This window comes from Typopeltis vanoorti, chromosome 3 (assembly GCF_054136105.1).
Source record: "Typopeltis vanoorti isolate ZY-2024b chromosome 3, IOZ_Tvanoo_1.0, whole genome shotgun sequence".
In the NCBI taxonomy this organism is placed as follows: domain Eukaryota; kingdom Metazoa; phylum Arthropoda; class Arachnida; order Uropygi; family Thelyphonidae; genus Typopeltis; species Typopeltis vanoorti.
Window position 1 is genome coordinate 122,112,639 of NC_143551.1, and position 20,571 is coordinate 122,133,209.

A 20,571-nucleotide genomic window follows, 5' to 3' on the forward strand; every position below is an offset into this window, starting at 1 on the left:
TATAGCAGCTATGATTTTATCATAGCTGCTATATGATGTGCCCTCGGAACTTCAGTCCACCATCACTCCAAAATTCCGAATCTCATGCATTTCCTGAAGTACAGCTCCACCAATACACTACATAGCCTTATATCTCTGTATCTCAAAGTGTAACACCTGGCATTTATTAACATTAAAACTGCAACCCCACTCATTTGTCCAAGCTAAAAGTCTATTCAAATCTTCCATTAGAGAATTAACACCAGCACTACTCCAAAGTACCCAACTTTGCATCATTGGCAAACATTTGAAGATCCCCAGTCAATCCACATGAAATATCATTAACAAACAAGTTAAACAGTAGAGGTCCAAGAACAGAACTACGAGGCACACCACTAGTCACCTTCCTTTTCTGAGACAGTCCCATCATACACAATTTGCTGGTATCATTCAGAGAGCCAATCCATCTAACCAATATACTATCTATTCCTATTCTCTGCAGCTTGTACATCAACTTATCATGTGGTAATCTCTCAAATGCTTTTGCACAGTCCAAGAATATCACTGTATATGATTCTCTCTCATCCAACACATTTGTCACCTCATCATAAAACATAAGCGAATTGCTAAAACAAGACATGCCTTTCACAAATACATGCTGACCATCATAGAGAAATTTATATTTATCAACCCATTCCTGTATTCTAACCAATTTTTCCAGCACGTTGATCACAACTGCAGATACAGACCGGTCTATAATTGGAAACTTCTGTTCTCGAACCATGTTTGTGGAAAGGTATTATTTTGTCTTCTTTCCACTCCTAAGGAACCTTTCCCACTGCATGACTCCTTAAATAACCATGACAAGGGCATGACTAACTCTTTTGCATTCGTTAAAAATACAAGTATCCCTTGCTTAACGCGGGATTGATTAACACAATGAAATTAATTGCAGCAATCCCTTGATATACACGGCAAGAGTTTTGATTAACATACTTTTAACCCTGCAGAGCTCGAAGCTGATCTGATAGATACATGCAAAATGTTTAATATAAATAATCTTGCACAATTCAGTGTATAGCTTGGAGGTCATTCATATGTAGCTGTGCATTCATATGTTACGAGTGATATTCTGCACTGTTTTTTGCTGTCAGTTTGGTTTAACACATGTTATGAAAAGGTTTGCGATATTTGACAGTAAACTGTATCTGAGAGACTGCGACCTCCAATGTCAGTATAGTATGGTTTAGTTGTTTTGTTTTTTTTATTCTTTGTTCAATAATTTCTAGATTGTAACTGAAAATAAATAAACCATCATGTATTACTGAAATAGAGAGCCAAAGGCTTATTTATCATACATGTCCTCAAGGAGATGTGCTTTACATTATGGAAAATACTAAGGAAAGTGATCTGGAGCTTACTCAACCTTTACTACAAGTTGCCCATAAGTTTGCTTATGCTTGCATCCGCTGAAACTTTTAGTTTCTATATATTTGGCACGAAACTCTTGTAGTTTCTCTATTCGGCTATGAAATAATGTTGGATTCAATATCCAACATTATTTCCAACTTAATTTGTACCATCATGTATTATATTTGCATGTTTTATTCTTGTTTGCCAAGGTCTGGAGAGTCATTTTGCTTGTTATTGTAGAATTTATGCCGATAAGAAAAAAAACTAAAACTGTTCAAACGACTCTTGATAACTTCTTTTGATAAAAAAAATTGCAGTGAATAATGTAGATACAAGTATTTATTAAACATTTACTTTGCATTCATTTTTTTCTTTCCTAAAAGAGTACTATGAAAAACGAATTATTAATACAGTAATCGGTCGATGACGGACGAATTGTAATTTTTACCATTGATTATTACATTTGATTAACGCAATTTTGATATATGTGGTAATGTCGAGGGATTAATTAACCGTGTTAATCGAGGGATACCTGTACATGATGTCATCCATTCCCACAGCCTTATTAACATCTAATCTGAGCAACACTTCATACACCTCTGATTCTTTCACCTCTAATTCTTTCCTCCCTTCTACATGTTGCACAGCATCATTCACACCACTATGATATACACTGATGAAATGTTCATCATTCCACTATATCATTTACTATAGTTACTCTGCTACCATAATTATCCACCAAAATTCACCTGCCATAATTATTTTTCCTCTTGCTTGCCACACAGCAGAAAAATCACCCTGGATTAGCTTTGACCTGACTGGCCAATGTCCTCTTATATTCTACTTTTTCTTTTTTAGCCATGCTTTTCACTTTTCTGGCCTGCACTTTATATTCTTCATGTATCTGTTCACTGCAAACTGTCTTGTACTTCCTCCATAATTTCTTTTGTAACATTGCTTGCTTGCTTGATTTAACCATTCATCCATCTAACTGCTACTCCATTTATTCACTTAATTCTTGGTATACAGTTATGCACTGCTTGTGTTAGATACTGACTTATTGTTTCCCATGCACTGTCAACATCTTTTCTACACAATTTATCAACCCAACGTATTGATGCTAGTTGACTGCAGAGCTTCTGATAATCACCCACCTTATAGTTCCACATATAGACTTTCTTGAATAACAACTTTTTCCTTTTTGACTACCTTCCAAACCAATACCTCTTGAATCACTTTCACCAACAGGTGGCAGTGTTGATACCTCATTCAACCACATCCTGTGAGGATATCATCAAATCTAATACCGATAAACCTCGTGTTGCTTCCATCACATGCTGCTTTCCACAGAAACTCAACAAATTCACTCTCCCTGTTACTAAACACTATCTCTTCTTTCCAACCCACATTCCTGTAATTAAAATCTCCCATTAAGATCATCTTCTTTTATTCTACTCGCCCAACTAATCTGTCTAAACATTTCACAACCAATACTCTCCACATTCCCTAGCCTATAACAGCATCCTATTAGATATACTATTTTACTGACCTCAGCTTCATGCCAAACAGCTTCAAAATCTTCACACGTACTACTATTTTCCACCTCAACTCTTGAAGGACACAATTCCTCTGCTAACATTAACGATACTCCCCCTCCTCTCTTCATCTTCCAATCCTTTCAGAGAATTCTATATCCCACCATTTCAAGGCCTGACATTATATCATCCTTAGTCAACCAAGTTTCACTAATGCCAATTATCTTTGGGCATAGATACTGATTGAATCAATGCTACTAATTCAGCCCTTTTATTTCTGATACTCCATATATTGGTATGCAAGCATAACAGTTCTCCACTCTTTGAGGCATCCCATCAACACTATCACATTTTACTCTCTCTCTCTCTCTCTCTCTCTCTCTCTGCTATAGTGCACTTCTCTCTTTGTCCTGACCATCCCTGTTTCCCTGATCCTGACTGATTTTCATTTATATTTAGCTCTCTGTAAGTGGGTGAGAGTTTTTTCTCTGGTCAATCATTAGGTATTATGGTAGGCATTTTCTCTCTCTCTCTCTCTCTCTCTTCAGAACTCACTGCCAAGGCTCTATCATATGTCCTCTTTCTCCTATACATAAATGCCTTTTACTTATCAATAAACCTATATAGAGGTTTGCTGATGACAGTATACTCACATAACTCAGATCGACAACTTGCAGATCTCTATTCTTTTCTAATGCCTTACTCATGCAAACATCCTTACACAGGCTTAATACGTCCCAACTTGACAAAACATATCATTCTTTCCTTCTATTTATAATGCACATTCCTATCATTAACACAGTTACATACATATTGGTCACTGTTAAACATAGATTCTCATCATTACTCTCATCATAATCAAGTTTTTCCATCACTCTCCCTATTAGCTCTCATAACAATTGATAACGTCTCCAGATTCCTTCACAGGTCAAAAGCGTACTCGCATGAAAATCTCTGAACAGTGCTTGGAGCGTTTTAACAAGAATAAAACTGATTTTGTGCATCGATTTATTACTATGGATGAGACTTAGATTCACCATTACACACCAGAACCCAAACAGCAGTCAAAATAGTGGACAGAAGCCAGTTGTTCAGCACCAAAGAAGACAAAGTCGGTTCCATCAGCAGGAAAGGTCATGGCATCAGTGTTTTGGGATGCTAAAGGCATTTTGTTTATTAATTATCTTGGAAAGGGTAATAGAATAACTGGGAAATATTATTCTGATCTTTTTATTATTATTTTATTTTTATTTTTATATTAAGGGATCTGCACTATGAATTGTTGGAATATCCACTCTATTCCCCAGATTTGGCTCCCTCTGACTTCTATCTCTTCCCAAAACTAAAACTTTTCCTTGCTGATTAGCGTTTTTCTTTGAATCAAGAGGTGATTGCAGCTGTAGAGGGGTATTTTGCAGATCTTACTGAGAACCACTACAGGGACAGGATAATGGCGCTGGAGCATTGCTGGAATAAATGTCTTAAGGAAGATTATGTTGAAAAAGAAAAAATAATTTTGAAATTATAAATTCGTTTTTTTTTTTATTGTTAGGCTGAGAACTTTTCAGACCACCTTCGTATATATATGTTATGATTACACCAAATAATAAAAAATATATATCAAAATTAGCACTAATATACTAAAAACTATACTATACAACACTAATTTTCTAAGGGGAAAAAACACAATAAAACAAAAAAATCACCAATTTTACATGTGTGCTAAATAAACCAACCAATTACACTCATAATGGAGCATCCACTGTTGATGCAAATAAACAAGCATTTATAAATGTAAACAAGCATTTATGAAAAAAGCCTCATTCACAGCACTATTCTGGTTAATTATTGTCAACTATATTCATGTGTCTATAGAATGTGTAACAAAATAATATTTTTTTTTTTTTAAATTTTCATAACTGATAAAATCTCTTACTTAATACATTTGAACCCTCTCCCATCCAACAGCATTAAATGAATTATGTTTATAATTAGGTAAGTATGCAATATAGATCTATGTTAAACAGAGTTACATTAAGTGAGATTTAAACATTAATAACACCCTAATCCCACCCTAAAAAAACATAGTTACAAAAAATACAAGGTGGCCATAAAATAACTTTCCCTCTTTGGAAGCATCTGTAGCTAAAACCAATAAACGGAATGATAGACCAAATTTTATATTGAGACTTTTGAAGGCATGGGGAGACGATTTCCACGAAAAAAAGATTTAGTACCAAAAGTCGCCGATAGGGGAAATTTTGGCGCTGGTAGAGCTGAAAACAAGCAGATAATTACATTGAAGGCAGATAAAATGGAATAATAACATTTAGATGGTATAAGCGACAGCCGCGTCACTCATTCCAGCTGAATATGTGGCAAGTCACGATGATAATAATAATCATAATAATTAAACTAAAACAACTTGCAAGAGAGACAGAAATTAATGTGGTGATTGAACTCACAGGAAATAATGTTTTATTCATCAGAATCAGGGTCCCTTGGACCACATACATGATTTTCAATGTGGTGACCTTTCTTGTGTACAACAAATTGCATCTGGTGTGCGACATGCTCTACAGCTGAGCGTAAGGAGTCGGATTGGATGTTCATAACAGTCCATTTTATGTTCTCTTTCAAGACATGCAAGTTGGGAATGCCACCAACATGAAGCCTTAGAAATTCCCGAAGGGCCGCTATGGCATTGACTATTTAAGGTAAAACAACTTAACAAGTAAAGCATGCTGAAACAAGGTAGGACGCATATTGAGCACAATTCGTCAGTCATTTGAATAACTGCCTGAACATTCCCAATCCGTTTTTAAGTGGAATTGGTGGCGCTGCTGTCACATATGCACAGTAAAATTTGCATAATCCTTTTTACCTGTGTTCACTGCAAATATTTGACTGCTTTCGGCTCTGCCAGCACCAAAATTTCCCCTATCGGCGACTTTTGGTACTAAATCTTTTTTTTTTCCCAAAGAAATCATCTCCCGATGTCTTCAAAAGTCTCAATATAAAATTTGGTCTTGTTCCGTTTATTGGTTTTAGCTACAGATGCCTCCAAAGAGGGAAAGTTATTTTATGGCCACTTTGTACATTGCTGTAGGGAAAAAATATTATCTACTGTACCTTAAAATAGTCAAATTTCTCTTCCTCTCCAAAGGTAAATTAACATTAATATTATGTTGGAAATTTAATGGAATATTTACAGTATGAGGAAAGGATTGAAAACTAATTTTAATGCTTCCAATCTTTCGTCTGTCACTAAGACAACTTTGGGGAGTACAAATAACTCTTGTAACACACACAAATACAACACAGTACTAAGTGAAACATGTAGATGACTCTGACAAGTAGTGCACCTAGTGAGTGAGTGAGTGAGTAAGAGAGAGAGAGTGTGTGTGCATTACAAGTCATTTGTAATCCCTGAAGATGTCTCAGTGACTAAGATGAAATATTGGAAGCATTAAAATTACTTTTAATTCTTTCCTAGTGCTGTAAATATTTCATTAAACTTCCAACACTTAAGCCTCAACACATGGGTATCATTAATATTAAACAAAAAGTAAATAAAAATAAATGGAATGCTTACATCTTTAATTTGTTCTTCTGGTTTAGCTGACACAGTGACAAAATGTAAAGAGTCATAAATTGCCTGAAATATGAATAATTGCATTAGAAAAAGATACAATTTTCCAATACATGAATTCAAATTCATAACATTTAGGGAGAAAAAATAAATAAAAAATAAAATATATATATGTATGTATGCAGGTATGTATCAATGCAGTTTTGATAATATATGCAAAGAACAGACATTTTTATTACAATTAACATCCATGCACTTTTATGTATTTCATGATTATTTTACAGAAAAGGACAATGTAAAGAGAATTAGTGTTGAGAGATATAGTATTTATATAATATAATATTGACCATAAATATGAAAGATATTTACATTTAGAAAAGGAATACAATAACAGTAAATAATGTATATGATCTCATCCTAAGACAACAGATGGATGTAGAACGTTTTCCCACTTGTTATACTATAAAGGATGAAACCACGAATATAACTTCATCATCACCATCAAATTCCTGATATATACCCTCAGGGCGTATACAGGATATGATAGTACTATTTGAAACATTTACATCCTTACTAACTTCCTATCTACAATTTTCCTCCAAATCAGTCTCTTACCGGTCAAGAATCCAATATTATCAGGTCTTATATTTCTGTCTTCTAAGGCATATTTTACTCTATCAAGTTACCTATATCTTGACCTTCCTCTGGGTCTTTTTCTTGCCAACCTGGCAGAGAACACTTCTTTTGCTAATCTTTCCTCTCCCATTCTGCTTAAGTGACCATACCAGCTGAGATTAGCTCTGCTAATGCATTCCTGAATGTCGACAATATCAAGTTCTTTTCTAATATCCTCGTTTTGAATATGATATTGCCGATGCCATCATGTTCACGCCCCTAATCTTTCTCAGGACTCTCATATCTGCGGTCTCTATTCTTTGGTCAAGTGTTTTACTTCTAACCCAGCGGTCTCTATTCTTTGGTCAAGTGTTTTACTTCTAACCCAGCTCTCAGATCCATTAGTTAAAATTGGTTTGAACACTGTCGTGTATAAAGCTAATTTAGTGTTTTGACTAATTTCTCTTATTCCATATGAATTTATTCAATTGACTTCCTACCATACCAGCTTTGCTGATTCTGTTGTCTATTTCCATATTTAATTTACCATCTTCACTAAAAATCGTTCCTAAGTAGCTAAAATGTTTTACTTGTTCCACAGGTTCTCTGTTCACAATGCAGTTGATATTTTCAATGTTTCTGCCTATTTTCATTGTCTTTGTAATGCTGACCCTTCATACCATATCCATTACAACATTTATTCAATTTAGTCAGGGATTCTTGCAGACTTGTAGTCTATTTATTTAGAAGTATAACATCATTCACATAAAGCAGTGCGTCGCCAAAGGGGTCGATATGACATTGTTAAGGGTCGATTGGGGGTCGACAGAAAAATATAAGACATCATTGTGTGGGTAATATTTAATTCGTTCAACTTGGATTACCTCCATGACAAAAGACATGGAGGTAATGACAATGCAATTAAGAGTGAATCATGGGATCAGTACCTCCATCTTACAAGTCCATGAATAGGATCTGTAAGATGGAGTAAGGTCATGAAAATAGTTACTGAGGCCAATCAAGTAGGCCAAAATGATGTATTTACCAATAAACGGATGTTGGTGGTTCCTGCTGGCTGGCGCAGTGGGAGCGAGATTGCAACACGTGCGTGGTTCTTATTTACTGATACAAGTATTCGATCCCAGTCTCATTTCTGTGCATCGACATACAAGTGAGCGTTAATGTTCTAAAATTCATCAACATACATATTATAATACAATCGTTATTCATTCACGAACTAAACTTCTCTACGTTGAAGAGTTGAGCAGTGCTGGTAGTAATACCAGTAGTTTATTAATATCACTAGTAATACCAGTGATATTACTAGTGATAGTAATAGTAATATAATAATATATACCATATTATACATACAATAAACACTGTAACTATAAAATAAACAATCTAAAAACTCACATAAGCGTCTTTTTTTGCTTGTCCTATTATAATTACGTAATAGTAAAAGATAGGGGGTCGATAACAAGTCAAGAAACTCTTGACGGGGGATGACGGGCAAATAACTTTGGCGACCCCTGCCATAAAGCAAAGAGCTGCCATTCACATCTCCAATTTTGATATCAGGTTTAATACCACTTTCCTTCATAATGTCATCCATATAGATATTGAATAACAAAGGGGATAATGCACATCCTTGTCTCACACCAGATTTAACATTTAATCATCTTCCTGTACTCCCCTCAATTCTAGCTGCTGACTTACAACTCAAATAAAGACTAAGTATTGCTTGATATAATGTCCCATTAACACACACGATATAACTGTAGTTTGGAATAGCTTCTCTCTTGGCGCCTTGTCATATGCCTTTTCCAGATCTACAAAACTTAAATACAGATCTTTGTTATATTCCCATGATTTCTCAACTACCTGTCGTAAAGTGAAAATCTGATTCTGACAGCCTCTATTTGGCCTGAATACAGCTTATTCTTCACCAAGCTTCTCTTCCACAATCCTTCTCAACCGTTTCTCAAGTATACTTGCATATATCTTACCAGGAACACTCAGTAATGAAATGTCTCTATAATTCTCACATTCAGTTTTATTTTCCTTTTTATATATGGATACAATGCGAGCTCTGCTCCAATCATCTGGAATTCGTCCCTCTGTCCAGGCCTTCTGAACTATGCAGTGCAGCCACTGTACGACTTTTATACCTCCATACTTCCTCCAGAATAGCATGCCACCTTCTTGATATTTATTTTCTATTTTCTTGCCAAAGTCCTCCTATGACTTTTGTTTAGCCATTTTTACAAAGTGTTTAGCTTTCTTACATTTGTCTCTGTATTCTCTAAGAACACAAGCTGACTTATTTGCCAGGAACTTTTGATATGCTTTCTTCTTTTCCTTCACTGAATCTTTAACTTCTTGTGTTCACCATGGAGTTCCGATTTTTCCATCCTTGCACTCACCACATGCCTCTCTGGCTGAATCAATCAGTGTTTTCTTCAGGTCTTGCCATTGAATCTCCAACATTCGGTTCCTGCTCTCAAACTCTTTCATTTTTTCTTGAATAATATTTATGTATTTTGGTCTACAGTCCACATCGGACAGCTGCTCAACTTTTATTCTCTTTAAAACTTTCTGACATGTTCTTCTTTTCAATATGAAATTCAATTTTATCCTGCTCAAGACTAAATGGTGATTACTTTCAATTTCAAATCCTCTGTACACTCTGGTGTCCTGCACCAGTGGGAAAACATCACTATCAACAATAACATAGTCCTCTCCATGCAAATTTGTGCACATTTTTATGTTGGAACATTGTGTTAGTAATAACCAGTCCATGTCCTGAGCAGAAATCCAACAGGTATTTGCCATTATTATTAACTTTGCTCTTTTCTCCAAATTTTCCCAAAATATTTTTGTTTGTCTGACAAGCATTTCCTACTCTGCTATTTAGATTCCCCAACAAGGACCAACTTTTCCTTTTTCATTGTGTCAGTTGCTTTCTCTAAAGCCTCAAAAAATTCCTCCACTTCTATCTTCTGTGGGACCATAGGCACAAATAAGTCTCACTGTCCAGTTCACCATTCTCATATTTACCCACATCACTCTACTTGAGACTGCCACCATTCAAGAGGATTAGCCTCGTATTTAGTGTTGAATATTATGGCTACTCCTTTTCCTAGATTGTCATTGCCTGAATATAACATTTTGTATTTATTGCTCAGAAATACCAGTTTTTGTCTTTTTTATTTCAGTCACCCCTATTATGTTGATCTGGTACTTATCCAATTCCTCAGCTAGCTCAATTTCTTTGCCATTCAGGCTTTTTATGTTGATAGTACCGATCTTGAACTCTGGTGATGTTGAGTTGGGGGTAAGTTTTAGGATTTGTACCAGTAGCTGACTTTTCGGTGTTTGCCCTGGTTCCCTGGTGAAAACAACGGGGACCTTGTTTAACCGGCGACGCCCCAGTCGGCATGAAATTCTGTCATGTTGTACCATCATTTGAAATTTTGATATTATATGTCATTATATAACTTCTTGGCATCTTTAATTTAAGACAGCAGTTGGGAATTAGTGCTGATTTGAATTAAAGCAAGTATATGTATGAAGTATATATGTTAACTGCATTAACAAAAGAAGCCTGTTTCTGATAAGAGAACTTTAGTTGTAAAATTCTGAAAAATTCCTTGCAACCCAGAGGGAATATGAACCCAGTCTTTCCATCCAAAAAGTTCCATCATTCTGAATATACTACTTAAAACAATTGATGGGTTAAACAACTGAATTAACTGAAAACACTCTGGAGTAACTTTAATATCTCAATCAAATCATCCTTTTTCCTACATGCAAATCAAACTCTGTAATTTCTAATCACTCAGACTGTGTTCATAAGAGGTGATCTATAATTCAGATGATGTTCTGTGACATGACTTTCTACTTTTTCTTTGCCATCATTTCAAAATATCTCACCCAAAATTCAAATCTACTGCCATAATTTATGAGCATAAGGCCAAATCATGCCTTTATCACTACCATGTTATTCCTGTTGGTTATTCTTCTCCTCATCATAAATGCAATCCATGAACTATTTAATGATATCCCAATAAGTCATTCCTAACTTCAAAACTTGCTCTTTACTAATACACCAACATATTTTACTTCATCCACCTCTTCAATTTCCAGATGAAAGAATGATACAACATTTTTCCTTCAGTTAGACTGACCTAGGTTTAGTTTCATTTAGATTGCAAGGAACCCTTTATACAAGCTTCTCAACCAAAATGAGTTGGCTGGTCTAAATATGGAAGTGGCAGGATTTTCCTTCTACAAAACTAATCGGCTGATGAATACAAGTTATTAACAGGTATAAATTACTGTTCTTGGAGCCTTAATTGCTTCAGCTGCAATACCAACCAATAATTCCTCTAACTGCTGTTCACAAAGATGATAGCTGTTATTACCAGGTCTTTCACTGGAAAGACCTGGATTTTAATGCTGTCAAGGATACCAAGAACCTTTATAAGGACCATCCCTGCTCCTTAGCTCACAGAAAGCATGCTATGTTATATTCATTTGTAACTAGAGGAGCTACATGAGAAATTTTCAAAAATAATATAGCTTTATTCAATTGAATAGTCAATCTCATATTATGGAGCTTAAAGAGTTTGTGCATGAATTATCTTCATAACCAGCTGCTTGTATACAGAGGCAGCTGATGATCTAAAATGGTATCATAATACACAAAACACTTCATTTCAGATGTGTATGTTACTATGTATTATGAGGAGCAGAGATTGACAAATATGCTCACTGATGGTGAGTAGATATTGCCAGCTTTGCAGGAAGATGTCTTGGTAGTGACCCGGACAATTTCAATCTTTATAGAAACTTTTCAGAAAATAATAATGAACTGGAAAAACATGACAAGCATTTAACTTATCCATGCTGTTTAAATTCTAATAATTCATGATACAAGTCATGCAACCCCCTCTATTCTGCTGCATTCCAACAGAATTAGAAGATAAAAAAAGTCTATAGTGAGAAAGAATGGTCCAACATCCATCTTTGAATAATCAACAACGACAATGGCTTCAATGCTCGTAGGTGTCTGATGCCATCTTGATATGAATCTTCCATTACATTATATTTTGTGCAAGATGACTCAGCTTGTGTACAGAGTTTCTGCACCCACCATTTGACGATGTAATCGCCCATTCTCTGTTTGATCTTCCTCTTTTGTTCTTTCCTTCAATAATTCTAAACAGCAGCATTTTTAATTTCCTCTTATCATTCATTCTACATATATGGCCAACCAAAACATATATAGTTTTCTTTTCATTTTTTTCTGGACCAGGTTTTCTTTTGGTTGTATTCGTGCATACATTTCCTCATTGTTCACTATCTGGATCCAGCTTATCCTCGAGATCCCTCTATAGCACTTCCTCTCGAATGCTAATAACCTCCTTTCACATTCCCTCAGGCCTCATATCCATAGAGCATGCTGCTGAAGATATAGGTTTCCACAATACACAGTTTATTGTGTATCTTTATAGCTTAGTTCTTCCATATTTTGTCTATGGCTTTTAAGATAGCTGTTGCTCTGGCTATTCTAATTTTTATTTCTTTTTTTTTGGATCTAAGTCATGCGTTACGTGGCATCCAAGATATGTGAAATGTTCCACATTTTCCAGTGGAAATCCTTCTATGGTAACTTTGTTCAGTAACTCATGCTTTCCAACAGTGATACTGTCCAAATATCACTGTTTTTGTTTTTACAAAATTGACATTTAGCTCATATTTTTTTTCCTTTTGCGTATAGTTTGCAGTGTCCATTCCAGCCTTGTTGTGTCTTCTTCAATCAGGACGATGTCATCTGCAAAGCAGAGGTAGTTTATTCTCATGCTATTTATTGAAATGTCTCCACCTTCTTCTTCACTCTTATCTAGTGTTCTTCTCAGATGTATAATGAAGATGACTGGTGATATTGAGTCCCCTTGTCTTGTGCCTTCACTAGTGGCAAACCAATCTCCAGTCACGCCTGCTATCCTTACTGTGGCTTGTGCTTGGCTGTTTATATCTTTCAACAGGCAGATCATTATTGTCCACATCATTATGGTGTGCATCATATTGTCCACACCATAGGATTCCAAGACTGCCCATGTTATATTATGGTCAATATTATCAGAGGCTTTTTGGAAGTCTGCAAAACAGCAGTGTATCTTTTTGTTCTTTCTTTGAACTTTCTCTGCTATTAGTCTTAGTGTGAGTATTTGTTACCCTGTACTGCGATCTTTCAAAATCCAGCTTGCTCATCAGGAAGATGTATCTCCATATGACCTTTCAGGCATTCTGTAAGTATTTTCATCAGCACTTTGCCAAGATGACTCATTAGCGTAATAGTTCTGTAATTGGTGCATTTTAAAGCACTGCCATTCTTATGAAGAACAACAAGACTGATTTTTTCCACTCTTTGGGGGAATACCCATCTCCATATTCAGTGGTGAGCTATGGAAATTTTAACAACGGGCTTGCATCATTGAGCAAAAATTAAAAGCCTAACTTAGCCCTTATAATACAGTACTTATATCGTAACTTTGTAGTGCTTCTGACAGATATGATAATTCCTGTAGGATGTCAATCATTAATGCTAGATCTTTTAAATTCTAAATTGAGAAGTCGGTTTAAAAAGCCCTTATATTTATCATTCAATGCAAAATGCCTGCATAAAGCTGGGTAATTTCTCCACAAACCAAGAGCCGTTCGTAAACTGCAAGCTACCCATCATGGTCCAAACACATGGCCGATCTTTAAAATTTCGATACCAAGGTCTTTTGCAATCGTATTTAATTCTAGTTGATTTTTTGGTGATTGATGATAAAAAGCATATAATTTATCCATAAATATTTCAAAATGATTTATTTCTTTAATGTTTTTTATCGAATCGTATAATGCTAAGTGTAAACAATGAGTGCAATGCCAAATCACAACATTGGGAAATTTTTGTAGAAGTTGGATTGCAACACCTGATTTATTTCCTAACATTACTAGCTCCATCAGAACAAAATGTAATGAAATGATTATATAGTTATCAGAAAATCCATATAAATTTAAAGGAGCAATTATAGTAGCATGTATACATTCCACGGTGGTGTTTTCTTGTTCTACAAGATTATTAAACAAGAAGACCAAGGGGCTCGCAAATTTGAGAAAAAATTAACAAAGGGCTTGCGCGAGCCCCTTATAGCTCACCACTGTCCATATTTCATTACATAACTTATGCATTTCTTTTACAACCAATTCTTCCCCATATTTTAGCATCTCGCCTATTATGTTGTCATTTCCAGGAGTCTTGTTCTTGAAGTGTTTTATAGCCTTGCTCACCTCCTCTTCCAAGATGTCATTTTCAAAGAGCTCTGCTGGTGGAAAGATTACTTTTAGTTCTTTGATTACTTTTGTTTCAGTATTATTTAGCTGATTTTTATATATTTTGCTGAAATATCTTGTCCATCTGTTGTATGATTTCAGTCTTGTCCATCAATACTTTATCATCTTCATCTTTGACTTCTACTGATCTTGTCACTTCTTATTGACATTTCTTATAAGTTTATAGGCCTCTCTAGTTTGTGTTTCCATAGTCCTATTCAATGTCTGCATTGGTCCTCCACCCATTTGGCTTTATCAGATCTTGCTACCTTCTGTACTTCATTGCATTTTTGATGGTATAACTCATCTGCTGCCTCTGAATTATCTCTTTTAAGTTTCAGTTCTCTTTTCTCTTGTACCAATTTCAGGTTTTTCTGAGTTATCCATTTCTTCCTCTACTGCTTTTTTTTAGTATTATAGTCAGTCATTCTGCTCTTGTATTTATATTTTGTTTTTCACTTGTGATCTTTGAACAACAGTACAAATTTGCCTTCTTGCCAAAAACCATTCCTATTTCTACATTAAAAAGCAAGTCCAATATTACACTATCGCATTAGTAAATTCACAAAACTCATGGAGAACTACAGCCTATCTCTCAGCTGTGTGTCCAGCCTTATAACTGAGAATTTCATATATCTCTATCTCATTTAAAAATGATCTCCTAATTCTCTGGTGGCATTATTAAAAACAGAAATAAATATACCTAAAATGATGCAAAATTATACTCCTGATGTGTGTACTGTCTAATGCAGCCCTCCTGCGATAAGTATTATGACTCATAATAATAATAATTATTTATTTATAATTATATATTTTATATTTTAATGTGTATATATATATATATATATATATATATATTAATTATTATGTATAATTAATAAATAATAATTATTATTATCACCAGCACCAGACTTTGAGGGAGTCAAGGACTCACTGAGGAGGGCCATACATTACCCCCAAAAAGTGTCATGCCTTCTCTTTAACTGTCACAGCAGATGCCCTCAAGAGGCAAACTCACTTGCTGCTCTGAGAGAAAAACCTAGATATCATCTCTTTCTTAAATGCAAACTCAACTTCCATGGTTGCCATCTTGTCCTCTCGTCCACCTTCCATATAATGAAAAAAATTCATGATATCCTATAACATACGCCCAGAAGCTTATAGACCTCTATCATATCACTTCACTTACTTCAATTGGTAGTGTCTATAGCCCACATACTCTCAATCTGCCCTCATAATTTACATTCCATAATCCTGATATCATCTTTGTAACTCCTCTTTGTAACCTTTCTATAGCTTCTTTATTTCTCTTTTCAGAAGAACCCAGGACACCAAATCTGTGCACAGTAGTCCTGGAACAGTTGTACCAAGGCCTTGTGACTTTCTCATCTTTACATGTCAATGTCCATTTCAACATTGCCATTATCCTGCGAGCCGTATATGTCATTTTGGCTATGTTCTGATTACATTGCCTATAATGCAATCAGAGAAGGATCTGTCAGGGATTCTAACAGATATTAATACAGTAAAATCCCGAAGTTACACGGTAGGTGGGTCCAAAAAAAAGCGCATAAGTCGAATTCGCATAACTCAGGGTATAATTTGGGAGACCAAAGGTTTACAAAACACCTATATTTTTTAAGAAATATAATCATAATTGTAGTTTTTCGTACATAAAAAAAGAAAGTTATTTCGATGTCGATGATTTCATAAAATCTAATAGATTCGTCTGACGGCATAATGTCTTTTTCTTGTCACACAAAATTTCTTCATAGCAAGCTAATGATTTTTTTATTCCTTGCCTTGTGGCTACAACTCATTCCTAGTTAGAATCTATGTCCTCCAAAATCTGTAAATCTTTCTTTTATGATTGTTCTTACTGTGGATTCCTGTAGATCGAACTTCTTTGCTAGCTCACAAATATTCATTCCACCTTCAAAATCCTTAATGATGTTGAGTTTTGTTTCCAAAGTCAATGTTTTCCTTTTCTTGCTAGCTGTAGAAGAATTGGACTTGCTTCTTTTGGATGACATTATTATTTTTTATGTGATAAAATTTTTATTAAGAACATAACATTAAACAATGGAGAGCACGCGAAACACGTCAGTGCTTGTTCACAGCATGTGCGACACTGGCGAATGCAGCTGACGCCTGAAAGATACGACTAGTGGTGAGGCGTGAAGCGGGATGGGAATACGTACATATAAGAAACCGCGTAACTCTGGATTTGCATAAGTCAGGGTATGACTGTATATGCATTCAATAACAATCTTCCAAGCACTGATCACTGGGGTACACCACCTTAAATCTGGCAGATTCACCCTCCTCATATACCACTTTCTTACACCTGTTCATCAGCCAACTACTTATACAAGTCAATAGTTTATATTCAATCCCATATTCTCCAGTTTATTCAACAGCCTTTCATGTGGTATCCGGTGCAGTTGGTGGATTGAAGGCATCATGAAATAATAATAATAAAATATGAGCAAAACTAAACCACATTGCTATGTGCAAAGTACAGCTTGTCCCTCAAATGATTTCTGCATACAAGTTCTCCCCAACTTCTCTAAAATCTTCACAGCCACTCTACAGATACTGAGAAGTCAACAGTTGGTGCTTTGTAAAAATTGAAAGGATACGAGACAAAAACATAAAAAATTATTTATTGATGTTTTTATTTTATAGTGTGATAATGATTTGGAAATAAGAACAACAAATTAAGTATAGAACATGGTTTATTAACCATAAATTTATTATACATGTATATAAAAAATAAATAAGGAGTATACAATAATTTTTAATAAAAATTTTACAGAGTAAGCAAAAATTGTTATATAGCAAATACTTAAATAGTGAAAAATATTCATTTAATTAAATAACCAAGCTTATTTGCATACTAGGTAAGAGTAAAATATTACAAAATGCTAGATGTACCTAATCTGCATGTCACACATTACCGTTAATAAAGATGCCAGTACACCATATTATTGCATACCATCCTCTCTCCACACACACACACACACACACACACACACACACAAAAAAGGCCTGGTTCTTTCCATTCCTGTGGGATCTCTCCTCAACTGAGACTCAAATTATATAAAACATATCAAGGGCCAAGCCAGTTTGGCTGAACATTCCTTTAGCATGTGTGCTTATATCCCATCTGTCCCTATTGCCAAATTCTTATACAGGTTATGCAACAGCTCAACCCCCCTGCCCGTCTACTATACATCTATCTTTATCCAATGTAGTGGTGGCACTGTGCACTATTTTACATATACCAGGTTGATAGAGCTTAGTGCATTGAGTGCTCATTATCTAAACAATCTTCTTATCTGCTTCTACTACAAAGGTACAGTCTTTAATTAAGCATAGGTATTCTTCCACATTCATTCTTCCTCTTTCTTGCTGCATAATGATAAAATTTCTTTCTATTATCTTTAGCTGCATAGCCAATGCACTATTGGTTATGCAGGCTAAACATAACAGAAATTTGTTTTTATACTCAGACTTAAATTTCCATACAATATTCATCACTTTTCTTGCCTGTACTTTATATATTTCATGACTCCTCTTACCTTTTTTTCATCATGATATTCATTCCACATTATCCTCTTTTTTATGGATTTCTTGCTTAATAATGTTGCACATCCATGTCACTCCAACCCTATTTGTTTTTTGAATTCTATAGACACATTCAAATAGATGATGCATTATTCCTTTCAAAGCTTTCCATGCAGTAACCGATACCACGGAACCAAATGTAGTACTCTTTGAGTCTGTCATACTTTCCGCTTTTTAGCTCAGCATGTAGCCTTTCCAACTGGAACATGCATATATATACTTTGCCACCTTCTGGGTCAGTATGACATCATCAACTGTGTCAAAATAATCACATCCTTAACTAAGATTCCTTCTGATGCTATGATCTAACCCTTTGTCTTCGAGTTCTTTCTTTCACTTGTTAGAAAGCTATCTCACAACAGCTCGATAAACTCTCCTTCATTCTTATTACAAGTTATAGCAACATTCACCAATATATTTCATCTTGTTAGCCTCTGCATCACACTAGATAGCCTTAAACTCATTGCCACATGGGACATTACTACTATTGTTGTTTTCACAAGTTTCTATCCTAAGTGGACTCAAATATCTGATATCATGATTAGTATTATAATAATAATAACATTTTTCTGCAATTTCAAAAAAAAAAGTCTGGGCATGTGTAGTTCTTTACTCTTATAATGGAGTAATTTTAGTATTGGCATTGAGTTCATGTTAAGCCCCACCTTTCACAACTGCATTCTTGAGATACTTAAAGGGGTGTTTATTACAGATGGATCACGAAAAAGTTTAAAGTAGAATATACAAAAAACGTTGACACCTTTTATACTGTAAAACAATCTCGTGCATTGTATGAATTCCCATTCCCTCAAATAGATAAATTACTAAAATATTCGACTAAAACTGTTTAATCCCTTAGTTACTTGTAAATGGCATTATTTCCAGTTTAATAGTAGCAAAGTTAAGTTGCGATGATTGGGTTTCTTACAAAAGTGAGTGATTAAGTTCATGGGATATTCGTCCTGTTAACAGAACTTTTCCAGTGCACTCGATTTTCATTAAATCCATAGGTTAAGCACTGCTCACCATGGCAAAGCAATCAAATACTGAAACTTGAAATATATGGCATAGGGTTACGTTTAGTAAGAGCAGCAAAAGTAAAAATAAGCTGTTAATAGCATCACAATTTATCATGAGAACATAAAAAAAAATTTAAAAACATCGCTTTTTTTACACTCACCTGCATTGCTGTCACCCCAAGTTCATCGTTGCTAACTTTCCGAAGGTGTGTACCTATCATTTTGGCTTCGTTTCCCAAATATACGCCACTGAAACTTTCATCGCTGCTACTCTGATGTTCAAGTTGAGCTGAGGTTATACTTTTTTCTTGGGGATTATCGTGTTTTTCGTCAAATGTTTTAATATTTACATTTTGAGTTCTGTCATCATGACTAGGACTTGAATCATAATTATTTTCAAGTTCAAAACGATTTGGTCTGGATAACGAAGAGTTTAGTACTTCAAACCCAAAAACCTCACAATAAACAACAAACAACACTGGAATAAGAGTCAAAATAAAAGACTGGCAATAATTGCCACCCATTTTTAACTGGCAGCAGTAAACCTGAACACGATCTAACTCATATCTTTCTCTTCAGATGAATACCCACCGAAGTTCATAGCTCATCTATCCACATGTAATATGAACGTCGAGCAAATTGCCATTGTATGAATAAAGCGGAAAACAAATGAACAGCAGCAGATTATCATCATCCAAAACGACGATAATGATGCAAATTAAAGTACTTCATATTTCACTTACGGCAGGGCATTCAACCTGCTATAGTAACACCACCACATTTCAAACATATAGGGGAAAACAAAAAAAACTTCGTAACAACCACAAAGCAGGTAACTAAACCCCATACGTCTAAAATAAAGTTCACAGAGCATGCTCCAACAGTATCTAATATGATTGGATACTCGACGTTACTAAACACTACATGTCATTGTCAATATTATTTTTATTGGCAATTCAAGTATGTCAGTTTTAGTTTATTTGGGTTGTGTAGTATCAGAAGTTGAAGTTTTACTTATCCGAGATGAATCATTTTCGTTAGTGTTTAAATGAAATGGTACCTTCAGAAGTAGTTGAGGGCAAACAATGAGAGAGGATATTTTATATTTAATCACTGTAGGAATACAATACCGTACAATATATTATACATAGAATCTGCAGCAGCACAAGAAAAAAAAAAGGTGCTGTTTATTGAAAAAGACCTAGTTTAGAATCTCATCGTGATGTGAATAATTTTGATTATTAAGGATTCGATGGAAGGGGAATCACTCGACCTCATAAGAAAATAGCAGCTTTTCCTTTTTTTTTCTCTCTCTCCTTCTCTAAACTCTGTAAGGGACAACGAGAAAGAGTTGGTAGAACCCCTCGACAGGCTAAGATTGATACTGCCAAGGAAAACTAAT

The 20,571-nt window shown here is 35.0% G+C and overlaps 1 protein-coding gene across 1 annotated transcript in view; it reads right to left on the minus strand.

Annotated features, from left to right (window-relative positions):
* LOC150108527 (VWFA and cache domain-containing protein 1-like) overlaps positions 1–19,910 on the minus strand; it is a 420,515-nt gene extending 400,605 nt beyond the window's left edge. The window contains exons 1-2 of the mRNA XM_090415949.1: positions 19,331–19,910; positions 6,523–6,585 (exon numbers count right to left, since the gene is read on the minus strand). Of these exons, the coding sequence (XP_090272075.1) occupies positions 6,523–6,585; positions 19,331–19,693 (426 nt within the window). The 5' untranslated portion in view covers positions 19,694–19,910. The remainder of the gene's footprint in view (positions 1–6,522; positions 6,586–19,330) is intronic.
* Between the last annotated feature and the right edge of the window lie 661 nt (positions 19,911–20,571).